Source organism: Aulonocara stuartgranti, assembly GCF_965226115.1.
Source record: "Aulonocara stuartgranti genome assembly, chromosome: 7".
In the NCBI taxonomy this organism is placed as follows: domain Eukaryota; kingdom Metazoa; phylum Chordata; class Actinopteri; order Cichliformes; family Cichlidae; genus Aulonocara; species Aulonocara stuartgranti.
The window spans coordinates 57367635-57382856 of NC_138945.1; the positions used below are offsets into that span (position 1 = coordinate 57367635).

At 38.9% G+C, this 15222-nt stretch overlaps 2 protein-coding genes across 2 annotated transcripts; one reads left to right on the forward strand and one right to left on the reverse strand.

Moving 5' to 3' along the window:
- Window positions 1-102: 102 nt before the first annotated feature.
- etfa (electron transfer flavoprotein subunit alpha) lies at window positions 103-8050 on the reverse strand. The gene is made up of 12 exons (XM_082538423.1): window positions 7923-8050; window positions 5767-5916; window positions 5170-5251; window positions 4737-4819; window positions 4415-4514; window positions 4153-4263; window positions 3901-4002; window positions 3702-3770; window positions 3528-3610; window positions 2458-2523; window positions 1506-1586; window positions 103-362 (listed from the first exon to the last, which is right to left on the reverse strand). The coding sequence occupies exons 1-12, from the start codon at window positions 7959-7961 to the stop codon at window positions 327-329; spliced, it is 1002 nt and encodes a 333-aa protein (XP_082394549.1). The 5' UTR covers window positions 7962-8050; the 3' UTR covers window positions 103-326.
- Window positions 8051-10267: 2217 nt separating this feature from the next.
- Window positions 10268-14723, forward strand: isl2a (ISL LIM homeobox 2a). The gene is made up of 6 exons (XM_082542241.1): window positions 10268-10725; window positions 11168-11357; window positions 11713-11972; window positions 12332-12618; window positions 13415-13582; window positions 14023-14723. Exons 1-6 carry the CDS (start codon window positions 10533-10535, stop codon window positions 14137-14139), a joined length of 1215 nt encoding a protein of 404 aa, XP_082398367.1. The 5' UTR covers window positions 10268-10532; the 3' UTR covers window positions 14140-14723.
- Window positions 14724-15222: the final 499 nt, after the last annotated feature.

The following is a 15222-nucleotide window of genomic DNA, read 5'->3' on the forward strand; positions in this document are numbered from 1 at the left end:
TTAGTGTCAATTAAATAAACTTTCTAAGAGCATGTCATTAGTCACATAACCTCTAAGTCAGCACGAAGAGCTACATCTTAGAAGGAATCACAGGGCTGAGAATTTCCAAAGATCTCCTTTAATGTCCCAGAAAGTTACATACAAATAACACATGTGCTACCGTAAGCAAAAAAAGGAAACCTCCAGCCAAAAGGTAAGTACAATGTATTTGCTGAGAGTAACGGAGAGAAGATGATGAAATTCTCTGCAAGGAGGACTCGCAGCTTTAAATATTTCTTAAGGTGGAGACTGGTCGTTCTCAGATTCTGGTGGGAGTTTGTCTCTCTTCACTTGCTGAGAGCTTCAGTCATCTCAGGAACAGCCTTAAAAGAAAAACAGTGAAGACATTTAGTGTTGGTCCACTATTTCGCACTAGCACTGTTCAACAAATGCATTGCATTACATTTCTCAGCTGCATGTTGGTACTCGGAAATTTATCAATAGTACACCAGGCTGCAGATACTGAAACATTCAATGATGAATTCAGAAAGACTTCTGGCCTAAAAAATAAATAACAACCCTGATAATGTAGTCTGTACAGTTTAGAAAAAACAGATTCTAAGGCCTCTTTTAACTGCTAAATATAAGTGCGAGGCTATTAAAATTGTTGTTCTGGTGAGCTGAGCAACTTTCACATCAGAATCAGAGTACAACATGTAGTGAAAATCGTGTGTCCGAACTGCGGACAGGCTGCAGACATTCCAGGGCTTGGTTTCTAGCATAGGCAGGACCCTTACTGGATACCGGGTGGGAATCAAACTTGTGACTCCCACTCCAAAGGTGTGTAGTCTTACCACTACACTACCCAGCTGGGTATCAATTCACCATTTGGAGGCAGTAGTAGAAAGCCTATCCATTTTAATCAGTTATCTGTGGAACGATCACATGTAAGATGATCTCATTGCCCGGTAGGTCGCAACTCTGCTGCCACAAGCTATTATTACTAATCACTGCTACAGAGTTGGTCAGGACACCTGGGCTGCTCAGGCACTACTGAGGACCTAAATAAAACATGATCACCAGGACACAAATGAAAACAGACTTTTGCAGGCAGCACTGGACTCCACTGAGTCATGCTAGTACACCTGGCTCGCCATCCCAAAGTATCAGCTAGACACCTGAATGCAACTGAGCATATAAGAGGCCTGGCAAGCAGAGGCTTTAAAACCACACTGAAGCCAACTTCTGTAAGCTATTGATCTGTTTTTATATCTTCTGATATCAGGAGAGTTATAGCTTGCACTCTCCTCAGATTAATTCAAGAATTTAATAATTCAACGGTTGCACATTTCCATTAGGTGGAATAAGGCATCATGCAAAATTTATCCAGGAGAGAGCAAATGTTATATTCTGGCTATCACTCACGACTCGAGAAACATACAAAGTAAATCCAGGCATTGCTTGGTTGCTTCCTAATGTGGGATCATAGTGACATCATTATAGCCATATCAATCCCAGAGGCTTACTTTGAAAAGATCGGCTACCAAACCGTAGTCAGCCACCTGGAAAATAGGAGCTTCAGGGTCCTTGTTGATAGCAACAATAGTCTGAAGTGGGAAAAAAAGACAAAAACAACCAAAATGTTACATTTATGTTTCTTTAGATTTTACTTTAGTTTTCACAATGGACACAGAAAACGGATTGTTTAAAAAACAAAGTTGTGAACGGGCAGACTTTAATATGATGCTTCACTCCTGACACAATTTTGAACGTTTTGCAATTCTTGCAATTCGTTTTCCTTCTTTTTTTCTTCATGTTCCACAAGAATACAATCAAAATACAAACAAGCTGGTAGCCAGTTGTGCAGAGTCCCGTCGAGCGATGCCCATTGAAAGAGACTGCCAACATGTTACCATCAGTCAGAATCAATCTGTCTGCATTTATAAATTAGATGATAACTATTTGCAGACGTTCAGCATTCTCTCTGGGAGCGACTGCAGTCACTCCAAATCAGACTCCAAATGTTTGCAGAAAGGATGCCGTCTATCAGGCGAGATGAGGCCTGTTGTTCGTAGTATTTTAATTTATTTATTAAAATATCAATATTTGATGTCCCTGTATCGATCCAACATCGCCAAGCAAAATATCATTCTATTTATGCATTTGAGATGTATTGAATTTTTCCTCCCACTGCTAACATAAAAGATTCATGATATAAACAAGACAAAAACAATTAAAACCCACAGCAAAGATCAAAATCATCTCAGTGGGTATTTTGAGCGTAACCATACCAGGTAAACATGTTTTTGGATCATAATGTTAAGTCACCAGAGAACACCAAATGCAACTTTATTATTTTTAAAAAAAAATTAATATTAGAAGTGAAACTTTCCATTCTGTTTATTACAAACTAACAAAGTTAAGAGAAGAAAATCAGAAAAATAGAAAATGGAGCACACACCGCTCCAGTGACTTTACCTTGCTATCCTTCATTCCTGCCAGGTGCTGGATGGCTCCTGAGATACCAACAGCAATGTACAACTCCTGTGAACATGAAAAGCACAATACAACCAGGCAAATGTTACATGTGTTACATGCTTAGGATCTGAAGTTTAAGCTCAAGGCTAGGCCGTGGACTCTGGCTGCATAGTGTCTAGATGAGCCTGGAAAGGGTCGGCCATTACTACATCTCCTGAACCTTCCTTGGAAGAACGCTCCCAACCATTTTAATACCATATGAATATTTTAGTTCAGGGTTATTGTTGCACTTGGAAATTTCAGATGATAAGAACATCATTCTACAAACGTGACTGACTACGTTCAACCAGTCGATGAAAAAGAATATATATATATATATATCACATAAACTGCAGGTTTCCATTTCCACAAAGCAAACAGCATATTTTTTTTAATTAGTTTGTCATTCCAAATGGAGTTTTTTTTTTTTTAATATCTTAATAACACAATAATGACTTTTATGTCAGTCAGCCAGAGCCCTTTTCACACACAGCTCTAACTGATTCCAATTAGTCAGATAAGAAAATTAAGATATACATACAAATCTCTAGACAGACATGTTTTGTACTGTTTATCACTAAACATTCTTAGATTGGTGGGGTGAATAAACTAACCAGATTTAGACTGTATTTAATTAACTAAGCCAAATTCAAAACGCTTGTCATAACATTAAAAAAAAATCTAATTTGGACAGTCTGGACTGGTCTGGGGCTCTGACCAGACATCCACTGCACTCCATTTTAATGGATCAGCTAAATCATTTAGGCGCCTGAAATGTGCTATCATGTATATTTTGTGAGGCCTAATGTGTGGGTAATCACAGCTGGGGTAACCTGACAGAATCACATAATGGGAAGTTAACCTTTTTATTAAAAAAGAAAAAAAAGGAATAGCAGCCATCACAATCATAGTGATTTGCTACATGAAGGCTAACAGGCATCAGTCAAAAGCAAACTTACACAGACTTTGTCCCCTTTTAAACCTTAATTTTCACTATAACCAATCAAAAGTAGTTTGTTTTGTTAACCTACCGGTGCTACAATTTTGCCAGTCTGTCCAACCTGCATGTCGTTAGGGACGTAGCCAGCATCCACTGCAGCTCTGGATGCACCAACTAGAAAAAGAACACTTTGCAATTAAAATGGGGCCAAAAAAAGCAACCAAGCAAAGTGATAAATGACCCAAACTTTCCCAGAATAGAATACCTGCAGCATTCATTTTGTCTGCAAGGTCATAAAGCAACTTGAAGTTTTCTCCACTCTTCAAGCCCCTACCTGAGGGAGGAAAAAAGAAAGGAAAGGAGGAACCATTAGTCTACTGTGCACATTGTTAAACTATACAATAGCAAGTCTATGTTACAAACAAATATTTTGCCAAATTCAAACTTCAACAGTTTTTGCACACCTCCTGACACCACAACTTTAGCACTTGTCAGCTCTGGACGGTCACTCTTTGTCAGACTCTGTTTCAGCCACTCAGAAATTCCAACCGGAGAGGAAGCAGACACTGCAGATCAGACAAACCAGTAACAATAAAAAAACAAACAAACAAACAAACAAATTTCAAACATAAAAACAAATAAGGTGCTGTTGAACATCATCCAAAATTTCACCTAGTTTCTAAGCGTGTTCAGGATAAATCTGTAAGCTACTACACCTTCTTCTGATGCAGCACCCCCTCCCTCTGTTGGAGCGGCTTCAAAGCAAGTCCCTCTGATGCTGAAGACCTTGATCGGCTCGTTGCATTTCACAGTGCTGAGGGCATTTCCTGTTTAATCCCAACATTTAATTAGATGACTACATTACAAAAAAGCTGACTTCCATTATAAAAGCGAAAGTCAAACTGATGCAGTTCAACAAATCTGTAACTCAATGAGAATGCTAGATCTCTATATCACAACATGCTTACAAAAGATTACCTGCATAGATGGTCCTAACAAAAGTATCTGAAGATTTGACTTCAATAATATCTGAAACTGGGGCGACGTCCAACTTGGCAGCCACTCTGGGAAGCAGGTTCTACAAAAGAGGAAGGCAGCCACAGTATAGTTCACAGAGATGTTGCTTGGCATTTTGTTCACAGCAGGATTTTCACAAAATAACATCAAGTAAGAGCTTCTGATTTCAATTAAATATACACAATAGAATATTAGTTCATTTAGTGACTAGACAAAAAAATTAAATAGTAATAAAATACAGAAATACAAGTTATACGAGCATCATTTGTCTACTGTGATTTACCTTTCCGAAAGCTGAGGCACCAGCACAGATGTGAGTGAAGTTGAACTGCTTTTGTGTCTGCAGGATAAGTGGAGTCAACTCCTCTAATAAAACAAACAAATCAGAATCAGCATACTTTATTAATACGTAAGGAAATTGTGTGGGTTACAGTTGCTCCAATACAGTAACATTAACAGAAACAGACTAGACTGTTTAACAATACAATATGTTACAGATTTAGGAAATAGCACAATATATACAAATCACTCAATAATAAATAGTCCGATAGCAGAAACAACATTAGGCAGATGGCATACTACGAATGCTGTGACACCTGTTCTTAATCTCTTAACCATATGAGCAGTTAATTAAATACATTATTACTCTCTGTGCAAGTTAATTACCACATCACTCAGAGACTGGCAAATATTTAAAAAAGAAGCGCCAACAATACCTGGTAGGCCACCTTTGTAAGAATCATGTTGGGCCACCAGGACCTTCTTCACACCTTTCACTTTGCTGATTTCCTCTGCAACCTGAAAACACAGAAACGACATCCAGCTTTCTTTGTGCATATCTTCGTGTGCAGCAAAATACACATTACAACATCCTACTCCAATAGCGAAGCACAAACACACCAACATGTGTTCCATGCCTGCCTTTGTTGCGTTTTGTTTTACTTTGTTGTTTAATAAAGGGGGAAGGGAAGCTGAATTTAGTCTCCATCTAAGCGCTCCATGATTGTACTTTTACATTAAACCCAATCAATTTTAGCTCTGGAGAGCTGGAAGAAGTGCTGAATAAAGCCTGTCCTACTGTGCCTGTGGCAGCAGGAGTGAGTCTGTAAATTTTAACAGCACCCCACCACTCTGGTCAGAACCAGATTTCCTGCTATCAGCCACTTTTATTGCACCCTTAACAAGTTTGTCATCGGTTTAACTAATATTTACGTCACGTTTGCTCCGTAATGGCAACACAATCTGTCGTCATTTTAGTTATTCCATTTACATGCACGCACACACATACTCTGCACATCAAAAGCTTTACCTACCTTTGCACAGTTTGTTCCAGCAACCAGACAGGATACCTCTCCTCCCACTTTAGTAGCAGCCGTAATGGCATTGAGGGTAATAGGAGTTAATTTTTCATTGTTGTGCTCTGCAATGACCAAGGTGCTTTGAAACCTCTGCAGGAGACCAGTCTGAAAACACAATCAGTCAAAATGATAATATATCACTGTTTTGTTGGTTCTGCTGCCTAAAGAGGTTAAAAATAAAATACATGCTTGGTAACATATGATTTCTGTATTCTTATCAAATTTGTTTTTCATTTGAAAGAAAAAAAAAAAGATAGATATTGCTACCTAAAATTGAGCACAGACACCATAATCATCACAGCACAATCATCCTGGAGTAGTGTTGAGCAGAAAAGCTGAATTCAGTTTATCTTCATTTCTACCACACAATCCAATGTCATAAGTATCAACTGACCAATGTCATGTGTTCAAGAGTGAGCAGTAAAATTGTATAACTGGCAAATGTCCTACATAATAATTTTTACCTAATGCTTTACCTGTGTTTATACATGCATTATTTAGAATAAATGGTTGTGCATTAAATATTTTGATACAGAGTCTGAGGTCATCTTTAGAAATAAATGCTGTGGGAAGGTGCACACATAATGTCCGGATAGAGGGCAAACAATTTTCAGTGCAGCCTCTAAAACGGCTGCATCTCACTCAGTCAAAGTAAAACAGGATGCTGCAAGCCTCATCTGGACATAACTTGACACAGTTAACCAGCCATGTGACGCAAAGGTCATTCAGATAAAGACCAGCAAATGGAGAAAAAGGACAGGTCATGTCAACTCAACCAGGGGTTCCCACAGAACAGTGTAAATATCTTTTTCCTGTGAAAAACATTATATGCACAATGCACAATAGAGCACTCGCAAAGGTTACACAGGACAGAAAATTATAGTTTCCACCTAAATTAAATGACAGATTTGAGTTTCATAAACCTACCTATAAGTGCTCTCTGTCTTCATGGCGTAATCTACTATGAGTTCAAGTTTTTATCAGGTTTGATGTATTTTAGAGGATTTGTGTCAGATCCAAAGAATTTTTAATAATGAATCTATAGCATACGCATGAAAAATAACACAAAACATTTGCAAAACTTTATAAATACCGTGCAATCAATAAATGCTAAAAAAACACTTCCTCAATTCTTTTACTTTACAGCAATGTATACCCACTACAGCCTGTACATACTTATAGTTATAGCATATTCATAACATACCTTCATACCGTGTACATTGTAACATACCCATAATAGAACCATTTTTGTACCCTCATACCTATAACAGACCCATTTCTGTAATATATCTATATACTTATATTATTGCTAATATATATTTTGTAATATATCTATATCACGGCTAAAGCACTTCTGGATGGACGCAAACTGCATTTCGTTGCCTTGTACTTGTGACATGTGCATTGACCATAAAGTTGAATTCTATTCGATGTTATTCTATTCGGTGCAGGTTGGACCTGTGCAGTTTCAAGGTGATATAGGTGGTTTAATCTGACAGATACTGGCCTGTGAAGCTAGATCAAGCTAGTTATTTTTGACATAATGAGTAAAATAATTAAGATATTTCTAAGTAACCCTTCCAAATTCTCATTAACTATGGTAGGGCATGTAAAGGGGAAGGGGGGGGGGAGGGGGGTTAAACAAAAACTGATTGGATAACAGGGAGAATCCCAAAATACAAAATACATAAGGAAACTACATTTTTCCTCCCACTTATTGCCTACACATCTCACCAGACATAGGTATTTTTAATTTTGACTCTTTGGTAACACCTGCAAGTGGCAGTTTCGTAACCGTTTCATAAGCATAAGGCTAGCCAGGCTAGCACTAACTAGCTTTCGTTCCAACAATATTAACTCCTTTTTAAGCTATTTCACAAAGTAGAGATAGTATGCAGATTTATTGTCGCATTATGTTAACTAATACTGCCACATGTTTAAATTCCTTGTAGCACACTTGCGTCTGGAAACGACAATGACCCGGGTAATGTGTAGCTAAGTCATAAAGCAAGCTAGTAGCTGCTGCAAAGAAACCATCGTTTACTGTTAAAAACTGATTTAACCAATTAATGCAATGCCTCACTGTAAGTTAGTGTTAGCGTTATTCTTACCAAATGTTTCAGATTTGATTTGTTAAGAGCTCTGTTCATCTTGGACCCCGAAAGCTACAGCTCCCTTCCAGTCCTGCAGACACAAAACTGTGCCAAAGGTCATCTGACGTCGGCGAGGAATTCTCGCGAGATAGCTTCGATCAAGAACCGCAACTTCCGGCCAACGCTCTTGCTCCTCCCCCTCTCCCTCTCTCTCTCTCTGTAAAGTTTAACACCAAAATAAATAAATAAAAAGAAGCTTTCTTTTTATGTTTTGTTTTCCGGGTCTTTTGTATTAAGTTAATATTTGTTTTCCTCTTCAAATCAAGCAGGAGCACATTTAACTCTGATTGGAGAGCCTCCGCTACTTCCTTATATATGCAAGTGCTGCGTAGAGAAAACGCAAAATAACAAAAAATAAAGAATAATAGAATAAATTTCGAAACAGAAAGAAAGAATACATTTTGAATAAATATTATCAAATATTACCGAGATATACTCACACTTGATTCTTTGAAAAGCTTCTTTTGTGTGCAGTTTGAGAAGTGAAAGAAAGTGAAAGAAAGTTTTTCTCCCCTTACTTTATTTTTTAAACACAAATTAGCTACAACACTAAAAAGTACTTGCAACATGAAATTACCAATATCTATAAACTCAGCGTACATCAGTTCCATACTATGCGATGGAACTATGTCAAACTACATTGTTCCTTTTAAAAAAAAATAATTTTTGTAATATTTTTTTTAAACTACTTTGAATAATCATAATTTCTTACAGTGTAATCCTCTGTTGGGCTTGGGTCCTGACATTAAGACAAATGTTACAGGTTATATGTAACACCAACCTGAACTCTCAGTGTAACTTGTTGGTGAGTTACAACGTGACTTAATGTAACTGCTCAATGCCAGTAGATGGCCTTCTCCAGCATACTTCTCTAGAAGAAAACCTCCAGGGGCATTAGAAAGCCCACGGGACTGACCAGACTAGAGAAATCCCCATATCCCAATGAGAGAAATGATCACCAGTGTCCTTAAACTTTAAATACTTTAAATTTTAAATCGTACTTTAAATCTTATAATGGCCAATACCACTGGATGCGACCACTGATGCGATCCAAAGAAATGTGACTAGCACATTAACTTAAGTACTTTCCTAAAGTCCAGTTCTAATGTACATGAGTTATGTTGCTTTCTCATTCTTCTCTACTTTATTTTTCATGCAAATATTTGTATTCCATTCTACTTATATTAAGTAAATGATCACTTACTGTGTTACTGATAAACTGCAACCCAGCAATATGTAAGTCATTAAAATCATCAGTTCTTTTTTTTTTTTTCATTTTCCCCCCACTTGCAAAAAATTTTCCAACAAAAACTTGTATTTGAACCTATTTTTATTTAATAAACCTATAAGACACATGACAAAATCGTGTCCAGTATACCTATTTCCTGTGCACCCCTTGACTTGTTCTTGGTCCAGTGCCACCCAACTGATAAAACCCTGGAAACGCCCCTTATCACAACCCGTAACAGGTCCAACCAAACTCAAAGAAGCCACACACTGAACTGCAGGACTCACCATGCAAGACCTCCCCGAAGGTTTCTTTGTCCATGCCTCACGGATCAGGCCTGCAACATTATTTTCTGTTAGTTTTGATTTTGCAGCTGATCGACGTTTAAAAAAGAAAATAAATACTTCGTTTTTTTCCACTAGAGCAAAACTTCAAAATACTTCGTTTTTTTTTCTTATTTGAATTTATAGGTGCAACTCAAGATACCCAAGAACACCTTACAAGCAATTGCATGCTAAAATCACCGTATGAATAAAATAACAGTTTAAAAAAAAAACAGCGCGCACAGGGCTGCTTGATTAGGGCGGATGGTGGATATGAACTACCTTCAACCTGAAGTATACATATAAAGGACACCTTGCAGATTGCTATTATAGGACTTCTTTTCCACTAGAGCAAAACTTCAAGAGCTGTCCAAAGCAGCGATCAAGATTTATGTTTCACTTCTCCAAGTGATTGATATTCAGCTGATCTATATTTCATCCAGTAGAGGGCTCCCTGCTGATGTGAGCATTACTTACTATGACAGCTTGAAGACAGGGTTGGAAAAACCACCTTATATGATATTTGCATAAAACAGCTACAGTTTAACCAAATAGGAAGAAAAAGAAGCAAAAGAAGAACTAGCTTTAAGGCTGCGTTTTCATTAAACCTTCAGATCAATATCACTTTAAACGCATCCTGCTAGCTTTAATAGCAAAAATCTCACAGCAGAAGCAAAAATTATAATCACATAAGAGTAGAGGAGATAAGGCCCGTGTGTACATTTTCAAGGCAAGGAATACTAACAAAAAAATACAACAACTGCATAATGCATCCAAGCCACACTTGCTTGAAAATTAAAAAGAAAAATCGCATACACACACACACACACACACACACACACACACACACACACACACACACACACACACACACACACACACACACACGCTCCTCCTGCACACAAAACCAGCCCAAGAAGCCAATAGAACAGAAAGAGCAGGGGGTCTTGGAGGAGATTTGCATGGCACCCTCTCCCCGGACCCACAGACGTCCAGGTTTGCAGACGTCACTGGTCGATGATCTTTGTTTTCTCTCCACCTCTCGGAGGAGGAATACAAGTTTATCATCCAGCCCGGGACGGGACGGTCTCCTCTGCCTTTTGCTCCTCTTCTTCCTCCGTCTGTCGCCTTGCACTCGGCTATTCCTCCTGTATGGTGGATATCCTGCTCAACACTTCTTTCTTGGATGATATGGGGGATCATTCAAAAAGTAAGATTATTCCCTTTCTAATCCCCTTTATTTTGTGCGTGCGAGGGGGTTTATTTGGACTTTTATGTCATTGACGCTGTTTAGACGCCTGGGTTTGATGATTAATCTCTTAATAATATTCAAGGCTTGCAGAAAATTCCTAAAAATTTGCAAGAGATCCGTACACAAAGCCTGTTCACACCTCACCTTTAACATAACTGGGCTATAAAAAACGTGTGTGGTGGTCATATTTTTTTAAACCCACGTCGTTATGCTTGGGGATATTTTTTAGCTCCTGTGGCCTAATTATAATTATTCAGCAATATTCTTGGAATGAACCTACAAGCTTGATGTGATATGTACGCAATAGTTTCTCTTCTTAAGCTTGGCGTGGGTTTGAAGGGATGTCGTGAGGATTAAAAGAGCACATACGATCTTGCATTATTGCATTCCCACTTCACAGAGAAGTCAGGAATCGCAATGTGTGTGGGCTGTGGAAGTCAGATACACGACCAGTACATCCTGAGAGTGTCCCCGGACCTGGAGTGGCACGCAGCCTGCCTCAAGTGTGCAGAGTGCAACCAGCATCTGGACGAGACCTGCACTTGCTTCGTCCGAGACGGAAAGACTTACTGTAAAAGAGATTATGCAAGGTAGTAAGTCAGCAGAGTTTTCTGGATTTTCCTTTTTCCTTTTCTATTTTTTAAAGAAACCGTTAAAAATACTGGTTATTTTTTATTTATTTTTTAAAGGATGAGGCAAAAATGATAAGTCCATCATGATGGGCTATATTAATTGCAAATGCACAGGTTAATTAAAGCCCAGAGCTCAGTCTGATTTGAGTTATAGACATTCGGGGCTTAAAATTATTGTTCCTGCCCAGTTAAACTAGTGCTCGTTTTGTTAGGATCATGAAGTGAGACCAGCATCAGATTTAAGTCCAAATAAATAATACGAAATATACGGAATTAATGCATGGGACCAACACATCTCCGTGATCCTCTGCAGGTTATTTGGCATCAAATGTGCAAAGTGTAACATGGGCTTCTGTAGCAGCGACCTGGTGATGAGAGCCCGGGACAATGTGTATCACATGGAGTGCTTTCGGTGCTCGGTGTGCAGCCGACACCTCCTGCCGGGGGACGAGTTCTCCCTGCGGGACGACGAGCTGCTGTGCCGGGCGGACCACGGCTTGATGATGGAGAGGGCCTCAGCAGGGAGCCCGCTGAGCCCGGGGAACATTCACAACAGACCGCTACACATCTCAGGTACAAGCTGGCTTATTGTTTACATACCAGGCACATTATTATTATTATTATTATTATTATTATTATTATTATTATTATTATTATTATTATTATTATTATTATTATTATTTGTATGTATCTATTAACCGGTTATGTGTATATACACCAAATCTATTTTTGACACATTCACTATTTCACGATTAATAGGCCTCCATATTTAAATTGATTGTGTTGATACCATTGGAGTATATTTGACCGTTTACAGTGATACCTGTAATAAGACATGGGGTATTTGTATTTTTTAAAGGCTTGTCTACTTTTGCCCCTTAAATAAAACATGCAGTTATTTAGTTTAACTTTTAAATTTTCCGTCTCCTTAGATCCAGTTTCGGTCCGGCACCCTCCACATCACCGGAACCACGTCCACAAGCCGTCCGAGAAGACCACCAGAGTGCGGACGGTGCTCAACGAGAAGCAGCTCCACACACTGCGGACCTGCTACAATGCCAATCCGAGACCGGACGCTCTGATGAAGGAGCAGCTGGTGGAGATGACCGGCCTGAGCCCCAGGGTGATCCGCGTCTGGTTTCAGAACAAGCGCTGCAAAGACAAGAAGAAGTCCATCCTGATGAAACAGCTTCAGCAGCAGCAGCACAACGACAAAACCGTGAGTAAACGAGGGTTTCAGTTGCAAATAATCTGACGTTTCAACACCTACAAACACAAGTCTACTTTGTAACTACTGCGCAGCAGCTTATCGTGGCGACTTTCATTTAAAGCAGGACAACTGAAGCCCAGTAATAACACGAAAAGGCAGTGCTGATGCTTATGACTAATGTATAACAATAACAAATTCATAGAAACGCTGATAATTTAAAAAAATGACAAAAAGGGGGGAAAGTCACAAATAAAATCATTTAAAATAAGTGTATCTTATTTTACGGAATTGTAAAGGAAATGTAAATTAAACTAAAAAAAATAATAACAATAATAATAAAGCTTTGAAACACGGAAACCGCTCCATATACTGCTATTTTGCAAGTTAAAATTATTATTATTATTATTATTATTATTATTATTATTATTATTATTATACGTGGATATTTCCTGCATTTTAGTTTGTTATTTTTTAAAGCGTATGAGCTGCATTTTATTTATTTCCATTACGTTTTAGCTATTTGTTTATACGATAAGCTATAAGCTAAAAACAAACAAACAAACAATGCGCCCCCCCCCCCCCCCCAAAAAAAATAAATAAATAAATAAAACCCCAACAAAAAAACCCCAAAACATAATAATGCAAAACGTAACAAAGGAAATAAACTAATAATTTAAACACATTGAGATTGGAAGGTTTTACTCGGCAAACAGCGCACTAACCTTTATCCCAGCTTTATCCATCCGCTGACTAACGCATATTTGATTGAACTGAATATTTTGTATTTTTTTAATCTCTCTCATAGAATCTGCAGGGCCTGACAGGCACACCTCTGGTGGCAGGCAGTCCTATCCGCCACGACAACACCGTGCAGGGGAATCCTGTGGAGGTGCAGTCCTACCAGCCTCCATGGAAAACCCTCAGCGACTTCGCCCTGCAGACCGATCTCGACCAGCCTGCTTTCCAACAACTGGTGGGATTGAACGTCATAAATTATACTCAAAATGTTGAACTGGCATGAAGGGTGCTGCTTACATACATGCGCAGACAGGGGGAGGGTAAGAGCGAGACCTTAGTGATGAAAGACATTTATATAAAATTCACAGTTATAAATGGCTTTATCCATCAGATTGGAGACATTTAAACGCAAAATGCATGTTTTGTGTGTATCAAGTCACTTGATCTGGCGGTCATCTTATCGAAGATGGGGATTCGTGAGATTATGCGAGGAATTTGGGCCTATAGTTTTAAATGGATTCATTTCATACTTTTAAGTTTTTAAAAGAAAAAAACCCCTCTCTGTGTGTATATAAAGATATGCTCCATTCACACATGTTGAAGTCTCCCTAATGTGGTCTTGTTAAAAATGTAAGACATTTCTCTGCTGAATTGAATATTTCCCCCTTTTGGCAGGTGTCTTTCTCTGAAGCGGGCTCTCTGGGGAACTCCTCGGGCAGTGATGTGACCTCTCTGTCGTCTCAGTTGCCGGACACTCCGAACAGTATGGTGCCGAGTCCCGTGGACACGTGAGGAAGTACCGGGATCAGCTGGAGGCACCGAGCTGCAGGACTGCGCAAAAACCCTCAGTGACATTCAAAGAACGAATATAACAGCCAGGATGGATTTTGCTGGAGGATCATTTCATTCAAGTCCCCTTTGGAGGATTTGAGGTCTGACTGTTCCCTGTACATCTAGGTATCTGATCCCACTCTCCTGCCCCATGACACTTCGGCAGGACACGCAGCTGTTCATGGACATTCTGGTTTTCGAGCTATATATGGGACACCTTGCCTCCACAACGCCCACACCTGAACTGAACACAACGGGAATATATGGTGGGATTTAAACACGGGAGCCTGCTCTGGACGTCCGAACGCTAATGCTTACAGTATGTTTTAAAGGGGAAAAAAATACAAGCTGTGTAGATGTGCATGATTTCCACGTTCACTATCGACTATTGTAAATTATTGAAACAGATTAAGAGTGAGGTGCGTGCTGTTCGCGGTTCCTCCAGAAAAAAATAAGTTATTATTATTTATTATTGAAGGCAGACATGGCTGGACTTAACAATAAAGGGACTGATTATTGCATGCAAAATCCATTTGTTCCATAAGCATTCAGAAGATTTTAATTATGGTCAGTGAAAATAAATCAGTTTTATGGGAAATGACAGCGCATCTGCTGCTTATAAAGCGTGACTTTGTTTAAAGTGGGGATTGATCTGGAAAAGCTCAGGGAAAAAAAGTGGTGCAAAAAAGAGAGAAAAACTCACACTCCTTCGGCCAGTTCAATCTTTCAGTTTTACACATGTTCTTGTTTCTAGAGGTGCAAACCTCCACATCGTGAGGCAGGAGCCTGCAACACCGAATCTGCTTATATTTAGCGTTTCTGCGCCAAGTGGATCAGTGACTAATGGTTGACAATATATTATTATTAGGCATTTGGCACATGTATCACGGCTCACTGAGTGAGACACAATAGTCTGCGGCTTTTTTAATCTGACTTGATATGTTTTTATGGCTTTGAATGTTTACACTGGCTATATGAGTATTAATGCGCTCCTCAGCCTGGGGCTGAAATTTATAGCAAATTGTGCGTAATGTTATGTTCCAG

Bases quoted from the DNA above. Each gene is read 5' to 3' on its own strand.
- etfa (XM_082538423.1), bottom strand. From the start codon at position 7,961: ATGAACAGAGCTCTTAACAAATCAAATCTGAAACATTTG. The intron at 2,524-3,527 runs GTAGGTTAACAA...TCATGTTCACAG, and splicing joins CTGGCAAAATTGTAGCACCG to GAGTTGTACATTGCTGTTGG. The intron at 1,587-2,457 runs GTAAAGTCACTG...TTCCCACTTCAG, and splicing joins CAGGAATGAAGGATAGCAAG to ACTATTGTTGCTATCAACAA.
- isl2a (XM_082542241.1), top strand. From the start codon at position 10,533: ATGATCTTTGTTTTCTCTCCACCTCTCGGAGGAGGAATACAAGTTTAT. The intron at 11,358-11,712 runs GTAGTAAGTCAG...GATCCTCTGCAG, and splicing joins TGTAAAAGAGATTATGCAAG to GTTATTTGGCATCAAATGTG. The intron at 11,973-12,331 runs GTACAAGCTGGC...CCGTCTCCTTAG, and splicing joins CAGACCGCTACACATCTCAG to ATCCAGTTTCGGTCCGGCAC.